General features: G+C 38.5%; 1 protein-coding gene across 1 annotated transcript; it reads right to left on the bottom strand.

Annotated features, from left to right (window-relative positions):
* Positions 1-15,003: 15,003 nt before the first annotated feature.
* Positions 15,004-20,493, bottom strand: LOC149232912 (uncharacterized). Its single transcript, XM_089382038.1, has 2 exons — positions 19,613-20,493; positions 15,004-19,219 (listed from the first exon to the last, which is right to left on the bottom strand). Exons 1-2 carry the CDS (start codon positions 20,491-20,493, stop codon positions 15,004-15,006), a joined length of 5,097 nt encoding a protein of 1,698 aa, XP_089238164.1.
* Between the last annotated feature and the right edge of the window lie 208 nt (positions 20,494-20,701).

The following is a 20,701-nucleotide window of genomic DNA, read 5'->3' as shown; positions in this document are numbered from 1 at the left end:
TTTGTTTCTCACATCTACAGGGAAAGAAATGAAACTGCTGACAGGCTATCAAAAGAAACGACGCATCGTCCTCTAGGAGAGTGGATGATCGCAGAACATTCTCGAGCAGGGTTCTATCATTATTTCCACAGACCGTACATAGAGGAGGGACTTCTGAGGGGCAACAGCCTCTAATTTAGACAACTCTTTAACTGATCCTTATTATTTTTGCTCTGTATATATTGAATCGACCACTTGGTTGTCAACCCCAAGTTTACAGCATATGCCTTCAGGCATCCACAACATGTAATTTCTATTTATGAAATTATGAATTTTCTTTCCCCCGATTTTTTTTTTTGAGGCATATGGCTGGGAAGGTTTGTTGCTAAATGTTTTTAATGTTCTCCCTTCCTCATACTCTTCACCATGATATCATAGTAGTTATGTTCATGCATAAAAAATTCTAACCAATCATTAGTGAAATGAATTTTCAACTTTAGATAATTTGTAATAAGTTTTGAGATCAACTAATGTGAAAGACATTAACATACCCAATACCATTTGTACACCATTGAAAGTATAGGGTACTTTAAAAAACTCAATTTTTGCTTTGCTATACTTTGACATTAAATTTTTCCTCCACAATTTATCCTTGGAGGTTGACTTCACCCTTGGGTCGAAAAATACCATTAGCCATTAATTGTGTACATGGGGTGGTTTCCTTTTAAACAAATACTTGAACTAGTTTCCTATCGATTGCCCCCATCAATTGACTAAGTGGACTTACTATTTGTCAACTATTCATAGATCACATAGTCAAACTTCATTGTTTGTCAATTACATGGTTGGGTCAACTACTTGTCAATTATATGGATGGATATATTATTTATTGATTATATTTACAAAACTATCATCCATCAAATGTATAATAATTATGCCAAGTTGGCTCCAACCCTTGATGAAGCAACTAGTTCTTCCAATACCAATTTTGTTTAGCAATTTTTTCACGTGAACAAAACTAATTCAACCACCTAGATACATATGGTACCTTAATAACTCTATTCATCCATGACTAATGAAAAATACATGACATGAAACAATAATTATGGAAACAACATAAATATAACCATGCATAAACACATAAATACATGAACATTATTCACACATTAGAGTAGCATGTCATTGAATACATATAAGGTATAAACTACACAATTATATGATGTAATTCACCAACTAGTTGTAGACCTCATAATTTCCACCCAACCATAGACCACATTGCTCCAAATCTCTTAGTTGTGATAGTTTCCTAGCACAACCCATGGTAGTTCACCCCCTTCTCTACCGTTTCAGTCCATCAGGCTATGCCACTACTCTCCTTGGGCTTCCAGCAAATACCACTAAAGAAGTATCAAAGTATTGTAACTTTAAGAGTTCAATTTTCCCTCATGTGTCTTCCAAGCTCCAATCTTTCCCAAAATGAGAAAAGAGAATTAGCCATAGAATTCACAAAAATATGTCATATCGCGATGCTTAATAGATATTAAATCTTACTTACCATCAAACCTATGGCACGTACCAACAACAAACTAGTAATGAACCCCCAATCAACTAATAATAAACTAAAAATATATTAGGGAGCAATCATGGTCAAATGATCATGAACAAATGAGAGAATGATGGGAACACTACATTTGTGTGCATGTTATATTTCTGTGAAGTGTCACATGAGGAACTCACTCCCGCCACTTGGGAACTCATATAGACCCCTTGCTCACTTTTGGACTTAGGCCTATGTCGTGTCTTCGTCACTTTGGGATATGTTCATGAAATCAGTTTTGGAATATAATATTATTTTAATGTCGTAGAAAACATGTCATGGTTCCACCCCTTCACCTTTCCCTCTTATGGAGTCCTAGCCCCCCTATTTCTCACGTTTGACTCAATTTATAGTATCAATGTATTTTATTCACATGAATGTTATTTACATATTACATTGTTGGGTTCATTGGCCTTAATCACATAGGCACTATATCTTGAAAACATATAAACATCGGCATGCAAGCCCCCAAACAAGTATTTACATATGGCACACAAACCCAACTCAACCTGGGTCATCCACCTAATAGAAATGTGTACAAATATAATATAGGTATCATTCTAGGGTTGTTACATATAAAATGCACCTTCCCTAATTATTACAAATCCTTTTCATACTAACCTCTTTATGCTAAAAGAAGTACGAAATTATTTATGTACAAGGCATCACTATATATCTAGCAATTACAAGTTGTATGTGGGATTTTTAGAATTTTTTTGTTATGTATATTTCCTCTTCTCCCCTTTCATCTAGGCCTTCATTGTCCTTGAATCCTTCCATATATTCGATTAGTCAAAATAGTTTCTTGTATTTGTGGGCTCCATTGAACCTAGTAGTGTATGAGGTGTCAACATAAATTAGCATATTAGCATCTCTAGTAACATGGGATTCCATGATTGGCTACTTGTCTTCAATGTACTTCCTTTCCCTCTTTCCTAAGGACTTTGTAGTGGTGGGGAAATGTTTTCCAATTAATGTTTTTTACCTTACAAACTCCATCCTACCTTTTAATTGACTTGCAACCAGTCTCTATTTTCACCTTTCCTTTAAATTTGTGGTGTGCCTTGTAACAACCTTATGGAAATCCATATTGGTTAATGTAACAAAAAAAAACAAGGCATGAAATATTTAGCTAAAAAAATTCATAAAATACATGAAATATCAAATCTTAGAAATTTAAACTAGAAACTTAGGGTTCGTGATGTTAATCCTAACTTAATGTATAAGTCATTGTATTATATTTTCTCTAATTTAGTTGAGAATCACGGAGCGACCTTGATTTTCTTAATGATTAATGTTTAGGGAAAAAGCAAGAAAATGAAGGTTCGACCTTGATTTTCTTAATGATTAATGTTTAGAGAAAAAGCAAGAAAATGAAAGTTGATGCAAAAATCTAAGTAAGTTTGAAATAAGCCAGATTCAAATATACATATATGTCAATACTGAAAAAACAATGAAAGAGTCACCTATCTCAAGAGCTTGCTAATTAAACAAAAGGATTTTGAAATTAAATACATGGTTAACAAAGCTAATAAAAATGTAACCTTTGTCGGGATGTAATGTTCTTGAATTCAATTGGTTATTTCCACCATTATTAAGGAAGTATGATCACAATTCTAATGCACAAATCATTTGAACCAATCAACTTTTTTTTTAATTTTAATTTTTTAAAGCAAAAGACCAAGTGTAAGATATATTAATATACAAATTTGAAAGGGTGACCGTTAGGTTTTTAGTTCCAATGAATTAGATTGAAAAAGGAAATGTATTAAAGGAATGTTAATTCGAAATGAAATGTACACGTTAAGTATTGAATTCAAACTTCGAATGTGAGGTCACATGTGTGACAACCTAAACTTTAGTCAGAAGTGCTAATCGAGATATATTTGAAAATTGTGACCCTCTTCACTATGGTTAGTAAGGGAAGGCCCAATTAGGAAATCAATGTCAATTGATAAATCATGATTGAGTTTGTGTGGAGGAGACTTGATTTTGTCATTGGGGTCGATTGAGAAATTGGGATCTCCCATCACCAACATTCGTAAAAGAATACTTGATCACAAGCAAACTTAAAAAATGGATTTGTGCGTGAAAAATGTATGGAAATATGTCACATGTGTTAAAGTAGAATTGCAATTAAGTTAATTGAGAAATTGAGATTGATTGAGAAATCATGAATATATGACAATACATTGATATGTTTAAGTGCATTGAACTTGGACCCATATGCACCAAGTTAGAGATGCAAGGGCTCAATTTTGGAGCTTTGGCTTAATCATTGAATTAGGTTCAAAAGAAATTAACGAAGGAATGAACATCAAACAAGTTTGGAAGTCCTTCCATTTGTATAGAGATAAGAGAGTTTGATTTGGACATTTGGGCCAATTTTTGCATTATGTGAAGTATTAAACTTAAGTGGAAAGAAATATTGATTTTGAAGTTGAGTTTGACTGAGAATTGAGTTTGAAAATGTCTTAACTCGATCAAAGATTTTAAATGAAGAGATTTTTAGGAGTAAGAAGGAATTGATTAAGAGATTGTGACCAATTCTAAAATCAAGACCTATTCACACCAAGTTACGAATACGAAGATCCAATTCGAATATCAATCCAATTCCTAAATCAAGGCAATGATTATGTAGAATGAGCAAGGAAGAGGCCCAATTTGAGGATGAGGATGGATCTAGATATCAGATACAAAAGAGCTTAGACCATGGAAGGAAAAAATGAAAATTCTCTAAGGAATATAAATCAAGATTGAACCAAATCAAAACCTAGCAAATGCAACATGAAGACTAATTTAATTTGACTAGTTGGAAGATAAAAGCAATGCAACAAAGGTAATAAAGAACCAAGTTCAATGTGTAACCCTATATATATATATATATATATATATATATATATATATATCAATGAAAAAAAGTGGGGCCCCAAGTTTTGCCAAAACATGGGAGGTTGTTGAGGTATCAACAAAATGTATTCATCATGATCTCCTCATTTTTCATTAATCTTAACGATATTCATGATAGCTTCATCACAATTATTTACATGTGTCCATATGGGTATAGGCTACTGTAAAAAATATATGCACTAGAATAGGATATCCTTCAAACAAATTTAATGCTCAAATATACTCAAGTGCTAGGACAATGCCCCTAAGGCATTCTCACTTATAGAAAAGGGTCACACATTGCATTCTTTCCGCAAGATTCTTGTTGGTGGAGGGAAGTGTGTGAGCCAATTAGGTGGCCCATGCAAATGTACAATGATACTAATGACTCTAATTTATGCATGCATCACTATAATTTATCAAATTATCATGTTTCTATAAATATTCGATCTTATTTATTGATGATATTGCATAAAAATAATGCTTTGCAACAAAAAAACAACTATTTTGGAGGTTAAGCAACATCAACTTCCATCATTGCCATAGCTAACCCATTTACAAAAATGTAGACATTTTCAACACAAAAGTATGATTGACATACATCATGTTACCATGAGGTATTCTCTAGGGCTACCATCTATTCTCTCAATTAGCTTCTATTTGATAGAAATTAAATAATAGAGCAATGGAACATATAAAATATTGTAGAAAAACAAACACAAAAAAACATAAACAAGAGAGACACATATACGCGTGGTTCACCCAATTTGGGCTACATCCATGGAGAAACAACCAATCATTCCTTTTATATTATCCAACAAAATGATGGGATACAACCTACAACAAATCCAATGTAGCTTCCTCTTCGCTCTCACACGATCTCCTCTCTTCTTATCACACATAATAATACACAACCACAATAAAATTCCCTCACATAAACCGAGGGTTTCCTTTTAGGGAAAAACCCCTAAATTAACATAACTTCTACCATAAGATCTTCAGTCTAATGAACGACCCAGATTGACTATGAAATTACAATATTTTACAAGGAAAATTGTCTAATTTTTCGTTTCGGGAGCATTATCCCCGAACCCCCGCCAGGGGGGGCTAGGTGGTTGCCACGACCCCCCACACCCCCCATCAGGGACTAGGATCCAACCATGACTAAAACAAAAAGCCTCTGAACAATTAGGAAGATAATCAGGCTCCACATCCAACATAATTAACATATTTATGTTGTGTGGACTTGAAATTTCATAAAACCATTTCTATATGGTCATTAAATCCATTACAAGGGCTTGTGAAACTTTGAAACATGAACAATGGAATCCTTCCATGGTGTCGAATCTTAAACATAAAGAAAAAACAATTAAAGTTTTGGGTTAGGTTTGTGGGGAAAGACACAAGCTTGGAAAACATGAAGAATAATCCTACCAGATTTACTTAGACTTCCTCACTTGAAATATGAAACATTCTTAATTAACTTGTCTAGTTCGATGAAGAATTTATGCAAATTGGAGTCTTAAAACATAAGATTATAAAACCAAGGCTTAAAAAACACTTGGGATAGGTTTGAAAAGTTCAAAAAGATAATGCAAGAAGTAAAAATATTTCAAGATACAAAACCCAAACCAATTAGAGAATGACCAAAAAAAATCCAATATCATAACCATAATATTTATGAAACAATTAATTCCAATGTCAGGTGCAAAGTCAAACTTGTAGAACCACACAAGCATGAAATAGTTGATGCATTAGATTATTGTAGACCCAAATTGATTTAAAACTTTAATTAAATTTAGCCCCAGAAACTTTGTGCTTTCAAATAACCTAGAGAGGAAAATATACCTCGATTTATGAACCCACATATTTATTGAATATCCAATAAACAAAATTAATTATATTTATTATTATACATAAAACACCAAAAATAATACAAGCTCTTTCTTGCAACTTGAAATACCAAAAAAAACACAAACTTTTTTTCATAAAACACCACAAGTAACAGAGGCTCCTTCTAGTCTTGAGCAAAACATCGTCTAGGTTCGGCCCTTTTGACTTGATGATGATTTTTATCACTTCTCTTGAAATAATACTTTTATTTTTAAAATATCATGATGAGTGTCAAATTATTTTTAAGAAATTAGATTGGAAATAGGGTAAACATTAAAATATTATTTTCTAAATATCTAAGTGAATGGAGCATTTAAGTAGCGTTCAATTCAAGATAGGGAATTGGGTTCGTTGAATATATGGAGACAGAAAGCCAGTTTGTTCGCTGCGTTCCTTCTGATCTCTTGGTATTCAGTATCTTCATTTCAACAGAGATTGTGAGTTCGATTCGCGGCAAGAGGAGTCAACAAGCAGATGAAGGCGGTACTATACAGTACCCGAACATTTTGTTGCCTAGCCGCTATTCAATTTTAAGGTATTTTCAGGGAAAAAAATTCTATATTCTCCAATTCATGCAAGTTTTAGAAAATATCAGCAGGTTTTTCCACAGTAGGGATGTAATTGTCTGCGGGATCGAACCCATGACCTTCGTTAGGCAAACGCCTCTGACGAATGGTATTTCCACAGTAGGGATGTAATTGTCTGCGGGATCGAACCCATGACCTTCGCGAGGCAAACGCCTCTGACCAATGGTATTTCCACAGCAGGGATGTAATTGTCTGCGGGATCGAACCCATGACCTTCACTAGGCAAACGCCTCTGACCAATTACCATCGAGCGATGAATTGCGTCAATATATTCATTATGACTGAGGTTGCGAGTTCGAGTAGCGGCAAGAGGAGAGGAACGGATGAGGTTGGTACTATAATGGTACGCCAACCATACTCAATTTTTAAGGTATTTTCATGGAAAATATGTCTATTTTCCAAATTTTAAGATATTTCCAATTCTTAAAAGTATTTTCAGTGTGGGTAAATATGCCTATATCCAAACTTAAGGTATTTGCAATTCCCAAAAGTATTGGAAGTTTCGTCGGATATTATTAGTAGTTGAAATGAACAATTACACCACCCTATAGGTAGCATTCTTTATTTAGCTGTATCATTCTTTATGGGACAAATCTCCAGAGGTGAAGGAATTTTCTCGAGAGGCATTTTTGGTTGAAAGTTTTTTGTTTTTTGTTTTTGTTTTATCATGTTTTTGTTTTTGAAGGTGGAAATAGATTCAGCACCATCAAAAACCTCTAGGGCACCCAAAATCTTGAAGTTTAATACCTGTAACCTTAAATTACAAAAAAATCCCTGCCGGAATTTTCATGATTTTGAGGGCAAAAAAGCACAATGTTTAGACTACAAAGGATGATCCCCTTTCTAGTTCTAGGCAAGTCCATATTTTCTTGTCATTCTATGCCTTCCCAAGTTGTGCATTGGTTGGAGCACACCTATGTTGAGTTCCCATGATGCGTTGAATGGAAATTCAAATTCCCATAAACAACATACATGGAGTCACATGGACCTACATGCCAACCCTCCCCTCATACTTCAAATGAGTTAATTCCATCACCAACCTGCACACATTGTCACCTCCATGTGGCATAATCATGGTAAGGGGAGGTGACTCACCCTAGTTATTTGTGTCCCTTCCCAAACTCCAGGAATAGGATAATTCAATTTGTTTGTTGGCGTGTAGTAACACTCTCTCTCCACACACGCTTTCCACACCTAAGATAAGTAGGAGTATGATAGAAGAAATGGAAGATTATAGCTATAGAAATCATTCCACCACATATAGAGAGAAGAAATATGTTCATAGGAAACCCAAGGCTTGACTTTGAACTTGATTATATTTTATTTTCTTTTTGGTCTAAGGGATTGGGTAGATTTCAACTCTCATGATTTTGGGGATGCACAACATACCTAGTAGACCTAAGAACAAGCTAAAATGGAGTTCACCACTATTTTTGGTTGGAGAAGTTTGGGTGGATTGAAGGTAATAATACAACAATACAAATTTAAGATTGAAATACTCCCAAAGGTACATGACTCTACAATATCAACAATTTAAGACTAATCAAGTGATGCCATGAGTATAAGGAAAAAATGATAAAGATGTTGCTTTGGACATACATGGATACATCAAAGAGGCATATGGAATGTGGTTGTGCCATGTCATCACAATTATGTCACAATATTTCCTTAGTAAGTATGCAAACCAAACAAAATATTTCATGTGGCACTATGCTATAAAAAAATCAAGTTACCATGGTACATATAACAATTGATGGTGCTATGAAGCAATGGGGTCCTGAGAACTTGTAAAATAAGAGCATTTTCTTTTTGAAAAATTGTGCAACTATGGGGGCATAAGAATCTCATTTCAACCCAATTCCTAGACCCAAAATATGATAAAATGTGATTAAATCAATGATTATGTATAGGGAAGGATCCATGCAACGTGTGAAGAAAGTAATGGTCAATATGCTTGGGTTACTGGACAAAAAAATTATGAAATATAGGTCAGTATAACATTGGGTTTGGGAAAGGATCTATGCAAATTCAAACATGGAGAAGGAAATCCCTTCATTAAAGAACACACAAATGCATTGTAAGATTCAATTAAGTTCCTTGATACTTTAGGGCTTGAATACTTTGAATAATTTTGGTAAAACAAGTGTCATTTTACTTGCGAAAATGCCACATATCACATCCTAGTAATGACACCTAATTTATTGATCCTCCCTCATTGATGTTATCCATGACATGAGGTGGGTTTAGATTAGTTAACATGCCCTACCTCCTTATAGAGATAACATCCTCATGTTAAATTCCATACTTCATGAAATCCTTCATTTAATTCATTCCTATTTTGCTTAAGACATGGAATATTAATGAAATTAGATTTAATTCCTCATCTACTTTAGTGAAATGATCATGCATCTTGAGAACACAAGGGATCTATTTCACATGTCCTCCCAAGCCCATAATAGTTTATAGTTTTGTTAATTCTAGTGTCGGGTTTGGGAAAGGGCCTATTCAAATTGAGAACATATTGAGGGTCAAGTTTGCTTGCCTAGGTGGACCTAAAATATTATAGATCCTATTAAAGTTCCATTCAAATTGAAATGACAAAAATTTAGACAATTTCAACACAAAAGTATCATTGACATACATCATAAGATTCTTCATATTACCATGAGGTATTCTCTAGGGCTACCATCTATTCTCTCAATTAGATTCTATTTGTTAGAAATTAAATAATAGAGCAATGGAACACATAAAATATTGTAGTAAAACAAACACGGAAAAGCATAAACAAGAGAGACACAGATATACGTGGTTCACCCAATTTGGGCTACATCAACGGAGAAACAACCAATCCTTCCTTTAATATTATCCAGCAAAATGAAGGGATACAACCTACAACAAATCCGTTGTAACTTCCTCTTCGCTCTCACACAGTGTCCTCTCATATTCTCACATATAAAAATGCATAGCCACAATACAATTCCCTCATATAAACAGAGGGTTTCCTTCTAGGGAAAAAATCCCTAAATTAACATAACTTCTACCATTAGATCTTCAGTGTAATGATTGACCCAGATTGACTACGAAATTACAATATTTTACAAGGCAAATTTTTCCTATTTTTTTTGCTTCAGGGGCATTACCCCGAACCCCCGCCAGGGGGGTGTTAGGTGGCTGCTATCACTCCCCCCTCCTAGCCCCCCTCGACTCCCCTGATGGAAATAGTGGGGGAGCAAGCCCTCCCACACCCCCCGTCAAGGATTGGGATCCACCACGGCTGAAACAAAAAGCCTTTGAACAATCAGGAAGATAATCAGGCTCCACACCCAACACTATTAACATATTTATGTCGTGTGGACTTGAAATTTCATAAAACCATTTCTATATGGTCATTAAATCCATTACATGGGCTTGTGGTACTTTGAAACATGAACAATAAAATCCTTCCATGTCGTCGAATCTTAAACAGAAAGAAAAAACAATTAAAAGTTTGGGTTAGGTTTGTGGGGAAAGGCACAAAAGCTTGGGAAAACATGAAGAATAAGTCTACCAGATTTGCTCAGACTTCCTCACTTGGAATATAAAACGTTCTTAATCAACTTGTCTAATTCAACAAAGAACTTGTGCAAATTGGAGTCTTAAAACATAAGATTATAAAATAAGGGCTAAAAAGACACTTGGAATAGGTTTAAGAAATTCTAAGGAATAATCCAAAAAGTGAAAATATTTCAAGATACAAAACCCCTTACTTTAATAAGTAATCGACAAATCAATCAGAAGAAGACTCGAAACCTAGAAATCTAATATCATACCTATATACCCATACTGAATATTTATGAAACAATTAATTCCCATATCGAATGTAATATCAAACTTGTAAAACCATAGAAACATGAAATGAAATAGTTAATCTAATATCATACCCATACTTAAATATTTATGAAACAATTAATTCCCATATAATATGAAACTTGTAAAACCACACAAGCATGAAATGAAATAGTTGATGCATTAGATTATTATAGAGCCAAATTAATTTAAAACTTTAATTAAACTTAACACCAAAAACTTTATACTTTCAAATAACATGGAGAAGAAAATATACCTACCTAGATATTTATAAAATACCCCATAATCAAAATTACTTATATTTATTATTATTATAATATTACAACATAAAACACAAAAATAACACAAATTTTTTTCATAAAACACCACAAGTAAGAGGAGCTAGTAGCGTTCAATTCAAAATAGGGAATTGGGTTCGTTGAATGCGGGATTATAAAATAAATATATGGACTTCAAAGTTATATATAAGGAGAGAAAAAGGCACTTTGTTCGCTGCGTTCCTTGATGATCTCTTGGCATTCAATATCTTCATTTCAATAGAGATCGCGAGTTCGATTCGCGGCAAGAGGAGGAGGAGACAAGCAGATGAAGGCGGTACTATACAGTACCCAACTATTTTCTTGCCTACTTTCAGGGAACAAAATTCTATGTTCTCCAAATTCATGCAAGTTTTAGAAAATATCAAGCAGATGAAGGCGGTACTATACAGTACCCAACTATTTTCTTGCCTACTTTCAGGGAACAAAATTCTATGTTCTCCAAATTCATGCAAGTTTTAGAAAATATCAAGCAGATGAAGGCGGTACTATACAGTACCCAACTATTTTCTTGCCTACTTTCAGGGAACAAAATTCTATGTTCTCCAAATTCATGCAAGTTTTAGAAAATATCAGCAGGTTTTTCCACAGTATGGATGTAATTATCTGCGGGATCGAACCCACGACCTTCATTAGTCAAACGCCTTTGACGAATGGTATTTTAAGTTATTTTCAGGGAAAAAAATTCTATATTCTCCAAATTCATGCAAGATTTAGAAAATATCAGCAGGTTTTTCCACAGTACTGATGTAAGTGTCTGCGGGATCGAACCCATGACCTTCATTAGGCACACGCCTCTGACGAATGGTATTTCCGCAGTAGGGATGTAATTGTCTGCCGGATCGAACCCATGACCTTCACTAGGCAAACGCCTCTGACCAATGGTATTTCCAGAGTAGGGGTGTAATTGTCTGCGGGATCGAACCCATGACCTTCACTAGGCAACGCTTCTGACCAATTACCATTGAGCGATGAATTGCTTCAATATATTCATTACGACTGAGGTTGCGAGTTCGAATAGCGGCAAGAGGAGAGGAACGGATGAGGTTGGTACTATAATGGTACGCCAACCATACTCAATTTTTAAGGTATTTTCAGGGAAAATATGTCTATTTTCCAAATTTTAAGATATTTGCAATTCTTAAAAGTATTTTCAGTGTGGGAAAATATGTCTATATCCAAACTTCAAGGTATTTGCAATTCCCAAAAGTATTGGAAGTTTTGCCAGATATTAGGAGTCGTTGAAATGAACAATTACACCACCCTAGAGGTAGCATTCTTTATTTATGGCAGGATGGAACACATCACGTAGCCGTATTAGCTGTATCATTCTTTATGGGAGAAATCTACATAGGTGAAGGAATTGCTTGACGGGTATTTTTGGTTGAAATTTGAGGATTTTTTTTTTTTTGATTATATCATGTTTTTGAGGTGGAAATAGATTTAGCACCATCAAAAACTTTTGGGGGCACCCAAAATCTTGAAGTTTAATCCCTGTAACCTTAATTTTACAAAAAAAACCCTGCCGGAATTTTCATGATTTTGAGGGCAAAAAAGCACAATGTTTAGACTACGGCTTCTTTATAGGTTAATGAAGAATGGTGTCATTTATGTATCAGATAGAAATCACCAACAACTTGGGTTGCTTCAAGAACACAACACCAACATATTATTACTAATTATTAAGTCTTCTTTATAGGTTAATGAAGAATGATGTCATTTATGTAGCAGATAGAAATCACCAACAACTTGGGTTGCTTCAAGAACACAACACCAACATATTATTACTAATTATTAAGTCTTTACTCATTATTGGTCGATCTTCAAAAGTTACTTGTCAAGATTTTCAACACGTGCAATTTTTTGTCATATAGATTATTGTGTCTCTGGAAAATAGAACCGGGTGGAGGGGATTTAAACTCACTAGCTACCAATTAAGCTATTATTCTAGTTGAATTTATAGTAACGAAAGTTTTAGTTGATTATGAAGAGACATTTGTATAGAATTTCTTATACACAAATATTAGGGTTTCAAACTTATGAGATACATGAAATACATGTTCATCTTGTAACTGGTAATTTGAGTAGATGAGTGTTGTTGGTTTTATGCCAAAGATTTTACAATTAATATCTTGTTTTTGTTGTTTCTATGTTGTGGATTTGACTTTATATTCCAACTAAATTAGATACCAGTGCAGTCATTTAAATTAAATGGTTGGTAAATGCTTGATAGACATTAAAGCAGTTCATGATAAACATCAAAATACTTATTTCATGTTGTTAAAATATATATATATATATATATTATTTTAAATTATTATAGTTTTTGGAGATTCAATGCTTATCATTTGGCAAATGGTGAAGGCCAAGGGAGCAATATGTTTAGATTCCCCTCTAATGAATCAAATGGTTATGGTTTCTACCTCTCACTTTGAAAATATGGAATTATATCATGTATTTAGGGATTTAAATTTGACGGATGATATTTTATACAAAAAAGGCTCCATCATGGAACAAGGCAGTTTGGAAGTGGATAATAGGTTCAACTTCTCTCCAATTCCCTAATGATAATCAAAGGATTAAATCTTTTTTTTTTTTTTTTACAATGTCGGCTACTCATATATTAAAAAAACTTTATGAAAGAAGTGCTGTTACATAATGAGGATGAGTATGGGAGCAGAGGCACAAAATCGGGTTCGCAGACCCGTTATCCTCTTTGCTTCTCTTGATTGAAAACGGAATTGAAACTAAACGGCTATACTGCCTTACATAGGATCCTCCTAACCAAGCAAATTTACAATGCATAAATCACGGAAAGTGTGGAGTGACTGAATCATCCTTCTGGGCGCTGGCTCTAGTCGATGCTTCTGCCTGATTGCTTTCAGTGAGAGTGCGAAGATGGTCAATTACCGCCTCCATGTGGATGCAGCGGTCCTTCAGATCTTCAATTTCCTTCTTTCTTTTCCCCAGCTTCTTTCTTTTGGATTCTCTATCAGCATGATAGTCCTCTGTGAGTTCCTTAAGCTGTTTTATAATGTTGTTGATCATTATGGTATGTGCCTTGCACATATTGCATTCTTTGTTGCTGAAGAGATTCGCCAGAGGGTCTTTGTTTGATCCCTGATTAGAAGGCTGGCCTTGCTTGTCCTCCATCGTGATAGCCTGATGGATGGAAACAGAGGGCTCGCTGATGTTTAAAGAGGCTGGAGTTGCTGTGTTGAGAGCTTGACTGCGGGAGTGCTGAGGCTTAAGACAGAGGGGCGGGGCTCTCAGAATAAAACCAAGGGACGTGCTGAAGATGAGGAGGCCAGGGATCGAGACAGAAGGGACAAGGCTTCTGAGGAGTTGAAGCTTTAGGAGAGAGCGGGCTTTCCTTCCCTGCTTCGAAACGCTGCTGAACAAAAAAGGACCACTGTTAAAAGACAACAGAAAAGAATGGGAACGGGAGATTCTTACTCTGAGATCTGGTCTGGAGGGCCGAGACTTTGGAGGAGGAAAATCATCCACGATGCGCCCGGAGGAGAGGGCTCGTGAGACTTGATCACTGTCTGGATGGGAGTCGGGGAGATGACCAATATTTAAAGAGGGAAGAAGGTCGATGGCGCTAAAGGAGAGGAGCTGAAGATGCCCGAGGGTAAGGAGGACACAGTCAAGGGCGATGATTACCCTGCTGACATATCTCGTGGGGGAGGTATGGGTTCTTCTGGTAACGCAGAGAGTATCTGCCTCGGAGGGACAAGAGATCATACAATTTCTGAGAAAGGTGACTGTATAGGAGGCCCGAGGAGGAGGAGATCCGCTTAGGAGCCCGATGATGCTGCTTTGTGATCTAGGAGGAGATACGCTCGGATATACTTGCTTCCTGAAGTGACTGAGGACGGCGGAAGGCTTGTTGCTACGGAATATCTCTGACGTAGATGGCATTGTTCTCTCTGACTTGACCCAGTTTCCTTCTAACCGCTTGGTTAGCATGCTGGTCAGCATCTTTATTGTAGTTCCTGAGGATATGTTTGAAGGTCACCTCACCTAAATCTTTGACATTCTCCAAAATTCGGATTTTGATGTTGTTGAGGGCCAGTTGATTGAAATCTCTCCCAGTGGACATTGCTGCGATTGTTATGGCTGAGTCACCTAAGATGAGGGGGTTTTGGAGGCTGAGGTTCTTTAGAATGGACGTGCCCAGAAGAAGGCCATAGGCCTCTGCTTTGTTATTAGACAGACGGCCTAGACCCCATTCGAAAGAAACCATAGTATTCCCCTGCTGGTCCTTTATGATCCCACCTGCCCCTGCCTGTCCCGGGTTCTTTTTTGATGCCCCATCGAAGTACAGGATGGGCCTCCTTTGGCTTTTTAACCAGTTGTTGATTTCCTCTTCAGTACCACGCAGCTTCCAATTATGTCTATCATTTCTTTCTCGGATATAAACATAAGGACTTGGTTTGAGGTTGAATTTTCTCAGCCATACCTTAAGCCTATCATCCACAACCTCCATGTCTTTCTGGTTGACCCCTATTGCTTCGAAATACTCAGCTGTGAGGGCTATAGTTTTAGCTACAATACCTGTTATGGAGGGTTTTTCATTGTTAAAGATGCATTTGTTGCGAGCAATCCAAATTTGCCAGCTCAGGTTTGCAGGGATGCTATTCCAGATCCTGTGCACTATCAGATTTCCTTTTTTAGGATGGTGAATTCTTTTGACCCAGTTTTTGTGAAGAGTCGAGATCTGAGTGGGGAGGATATCTGAGGAGATTGTGCCAGAAAAGAGATGCCAGCATGATTTAGAAATCGGGCATTCTAGGAAGAGATGGTTGATGGTTTCTTCAGCTTGCCTACACAAACAGCACATAGAAGGACCCTGTATACCACGCTTTCTGAGGTTCTCGGCAGTTAATATTTTGCCATGCATGAGAGTCCAGTTGAAATTTTTTATCTTAGGGATACATTCAGGGCGCCAGACAGCCTTGAACAAAGGCCAATTGTTGGCTTCTGAGATAACCTGGAGGGCTTTGTAACCTTCTTTAACTGAATAATTTCCACCATTTGGATCCCAAACAAACTTGTCCTCCTTCCTTTTGTTGATGGGAGCTGAGCCACTTAGAGAGCTCTTGAGCTCATTCCAAAGATTTGCTAGGTCCATGGGGAGATTGAGAGGGGTCCAGCCTGCCCAGCAGTCCTGGTCCCATAGAGAAATGTCGAAGAGGGAGTTGTAATTCGCTTCAGACATCCACCGATGGAGAGGATGCAGATGGTGGAACGTGCCTCTAGCCTGGGACCCCATGATTCTGTCATTCCATATATTTACCTCCCTGCCATTCCCTGGAGCGCACGAGATGAAAGGTTTGAAGAGAGGGAGCGTTTTCTTGATCAAATTCCATGTTGGGGTGCCCTGTCTTTCTATAATGTTTTCAGTGAGGATGTTACTGTTTTGGCCATTCATGTATTTCTTCTTTATAATGGAAGTCCACCAAGCCTCTTTTTCATTTAGAATCCGCCATATGAGCTTGAAGCCCAATGCTAGATTAGCTAGCCTTGGGACCCTTATTCCCAGCCCTCCTTTTTCCACAGGGAGGATCACTTTGTCCCACTTAACCAAGCTGAACTTCTTGGTATTCTGCTTGCCTCCTTGCCACAGGAAGCTGCGGATTATTAGTTCCATATGTTTGTGAATACTGGCAGGAGCTAGAGCAATAGCGAACTGATAGATGGGGAGAGAGGTGAGGATGGACTTAATTAGGGTCGACCTGCCTGCTAAGTTTAACCAGTGCACTCCCCACAACTGTAATTTGCCTCTGAGTTTTTCAATGATTTTGGCCCAGATCCCTGATTTGATTGTCTCTTTGGCCAAAGGAAGCCCCAGATACATGAAGTAGGACCAATTCAGCTGAGCTGGAATTTCCATGATAAGAGATATGCGTTGGATGGAGTGGTTGGGGACATTCCATGCGTATAGCATGCATTTATTATTGTTTAGCTTGCCACCAGAGGCCAGGAGGAAGAGATCTAAGACTTTTTTAAATCTCCTCGCCATAATGCAAGATGCACCTCCTATGAGGAGGGTGTCGTCCGCAAACAGAGAGTGATTTATTCCTTTCGACCCTCTGACGATTTCAATCCCCGTTATTTCTTTTTTCCTCCTCAAGTTTTCCAACTTCGAGCTAAAGGCTTCCGCCATAAGAATGTAGAGGAAGGGAGAGAGCGGGCACCCTTGCCTCAGGCCCCTTGAGCTTTTGAAGGCTGGGCTTGGTCTTCCATTTATGAGGGGGGCAGTCCAATTGCCTGAAATGCACTCCCTCACCCTGCTTATGAACAGCTCAGATATGCCAAGCTTTTTGAGAACGGCTTGAAGAAAGGAATGATTGACTCGATCGAAAGCATTGGCCATATCCAACTTCAGTATCATGCCTTTTTCTTTCCTGGAGATACTGCTTTGGATAGCTTCTTGGATGAGAATAACATTGTCAGCAATTTGCCTCTTAGGTACAAAACCACCTTGATTCTCAGAGATGAGGGAGGGGAGAATAGATTTGAGTCTGTTGGCAAGGATTTTAGTTATGATTTTGTAGGAGACATTACAGAGGGAGATAGGACGAAATCGGTTGAAAGAGAGAGGGTTGAGCTCTTTGGGGATGAGGGCTAGGTAGGAGGATTTCATTCCACCTCCCATCTTGCCTTTATGGAAAAAGTTTCTAACTGTTCTGATGTAATCCTTTTTGATGATGTCCCAGTGATTCTTGTAGAAATCCACAGTGAAGCCATCTGGCCCCGGGGCTTTGTCTGAGGCCATGTTGCGTATCGTTTGCTCAATCTCTTCGACAGTGATCTCTTTGTCCAGCTCAGAATTTTGCTCCTCAGAGGTTTTACTTTCCATGGTGTTCAGTATTTCCAAGCCATTGTTGTCTTGCTGTTCCGCGGTAAGGAGATCTTGGAAGTGTGCAGACGCGGCCTCCATTATGTCCTTTTGATTTTTTAATTCTACGCCCTCCACAATAATTTTGTCGATATTATTGCCAGCTCTCCTCATTTTCAAATTGTTGTGGAAAAAGGAGGTGTTCTTATCTCCCGACTTTAGCCATAGACACCTTGACTTTTGCCTTTGTTCTTCTTCTTCTATTCTGTTCAGCTTGTAGAGCTCCTTTTGGAGTTCCGTCTCTTTGAGTTGCTCCTCTTCCGTATCTTGTCTGCTGTCTTTCTCTTCTTCCCACTGCGTGAGCCTATCTTGGAGCGCTGATTTAGCTCTTTTCTCCTCTATAGATTTAGTTTTGGCCCATTGCTTTATGGCTGAGCGCAAGATTTTAATTTTGGTTTCCCAAACATAGTGCGGAGATCCTATAACCTCTGTTGCCCACTGTTCTTTTATCAGAGCTCGGAATTCTTCCTGGTTGTCCCATGCTCTGTTATATCTAAATGGAAGCGGGCCCAGGTTGGCTCCTTTATCCAATTTTAGAGCTACAGGCTTATGATCTGAAAAGTATCCTTGGATGATGAGGCTTTTGGTGCAAGCAAAATTGGCAACTATTCTGTCTTGGATCAAGATGCGATCCAATCGTTCCTTTATGTTGTTTCGGCCTGCTCTCTTATTGGACCAGGTAAAGCGCCCATTCTGAGGAGGGAAGTCCATCAGGTTGTGGTTTAGAATAATTTCTTCTAGGGCTTCCCTTGAGGGATCCGCCAAGAAGTTGCCCCCCATTTTTTCTTCTACGCTTCTTATGAGGTTCAGGTCTCCTCCTAGGATAATGCTTCTGCCTTGGGTCTCCAGGAGATCTGCCGCAATTGACTTCCAGCAAGCATCCTTGTCCCTGTAGTGAGGGGGAGCGTAAACATTGTAGAGAGTGTATTCCTCTGTCTTAGCCGTGTTCTGCAAGTCTGAACGAATCCACCAGCTACTTTGCCTTTGATTTAAGAGGTTCCATTTTTTATTGTTCCAAATGGTACCTAAGCCACCTGAGGCGCCAGATGCGCTAACTGCAATACCTTCATGAGTTCTGCTATTTTTTAGGGAATTTTTGAAATCTTGTTCACTTATTTTGGTCTCCTGGATGAGGAGGAAGTCTGGTTGTTCGGATTTAATGAGGTCGCGGACTGCATTAAGTTTGAGGGAGGAGCCCATCCCCCTACAGTTCCAAGAGACCAGATTCATCATTTAATAATCTTGGCGTGGGTACCTCCTTTCTCTTTCCCTTTTTCCCCGTTTCCTTTCATCTTGTCCAGATAGGTATCCATTGGTTGTTGAATCCCTGTGGTCATTTCTTTTGCTGCCGTCTCATCCCTCAGCTCCTTGTTTGATTTCCTTCCCACTTTTCTTGGGGGTTCTACGGATGTGTTGCTTTCTTTAGACTTGTTCCTGGTTAATATTCTCTCTATTGTGTGAGGAGGGGAAGAAGGGTGGGGGGAAGATGGCGGGGGAGAGGAGGGGATCACGGGGGGGGCTCTAGGGGATGGGGGGGGGGGAGGGAGGATCAGTGTCAGAAAGGGTTTCAAATTGATTAGAGGATAAAGGGAAAGACGGGCCTGGTTCAGAGGGGGGGATGGGGGCTGCAGGAGGGTTCTTGTTGTTTCCTTGTGAGGGGTTAGATCTCTTTTTCTTTACAGTTTCCCAAACTTCTTCTGCTGTTTCAGTGTTAGATTCAGAGAGATTTGCCTTTGCTTTACTGCATCTATTAGCGAAATGACCGTACTCATGACATACCTTACATTTGAAGGGGAGCTGTTCGTAGTCGACTTGCTGGAGGTGCGTCCATTGATCGACTCTAAGCTTGATGGCTTCTGGCAATCCTTTTCCTAGATCCACTTCGACGCAAATCCTTGCGCATGCATGCATGTTCTCCTTAGGCTCTGATCTGTCGATATACTTCCCTATTCCATTTCCAATTGCTTTCACTGACTCGTCCCCCCAGCAGTGAAGGGGCAGATGCGGGAGCCGGACCCAAACAGGGACAGCATTAGGAACGTCCATCTCCGGGTCGAAGTCGGGGGTCCACTTGTTCAGGTAAAGGCCTCTTGTGTCCATGAAGTATGGGCCATTCCTGAATATTAAGTTTCGGTCTTCCACGGATTCGAAGAGGAAGGTGAAGAACCCTCTTCCACAGAAGCGGATCGCTATCTTGCCTTGAACCATCGAGTTCCAATTTCTTTCCACCCATCGCTGGACAGTGCGAGGGGAGGGCCATAAGCCCGTGAACTGGCCCACTAGGCCTCTGTCTGCAAGGGCTACCGCCGCTCTCCTTGGAAGGGCTGGGGGGAGCGGGATTTCTGGAACCTCATCCATTTTTTTAACGAAACGAGAAGTGACGGGCCTGATTCTCTCCGAAGAGTTCTCCTGGGTTAGAGAGGCAAAGGATTTCATGAGGTCATCCTGATCCGGTCCAGAAGGGCCCATGGCCGCCATGTGCGGGGGAGATAAAGACTGGGCGACCTAGCAGCAGCGCTGCTAGGCGCAGAAGCGGAACTGAACAAAGGATAACTCAGAAGAGGCTCGGGGTAGGGTCAAGAAAGAACGGGGAGGGGAGGAAAAGGGAACGAGGGCCTGAGGCCAGGCAGGGACGCAGAGCCTTGCAGCAGGGCTGCAGGGCGCGGGGCGGCGGGGAGGTCAGAGG

Source organism: Pinus tabuliformis, chromosome J, assembly GCF_031772625.1.
Source record: "Pinus tabuliformis cultivar Carrire ecotype Pingquan chromosome J, CPIR1, whole genome shotgun sequence".
Classification (NCBI taxonomy): Eukaryota; Viridiplantae; Streptophyta; class Pinopsida; order Pinales; family Pinaceae; genus Pinus; species Pinus tabuliformis.
This window is presented reverse-complemented; position numbering and strand designations above follow the sequence as displayed.

What these genes read in the sequence shown, in the direction of transcription:
- LOC149232912 (XM_089382038.1), bottom strand. Translation starts at nt 20,493, where the DNA reads ATGGCGGCCATGGGCCCTTCTGGACCGGATCAGGATGACCTCATGAAA. An exon ending in CCCCCCTCTGAACCAGGCCC is followed by an intron (nt 19,220 to 19,612) that starts GTCTTTCCCTTT and finishes TTGGAACTGTAG; the next exon opens with GGGGATGGGCTCCTCCCTCA.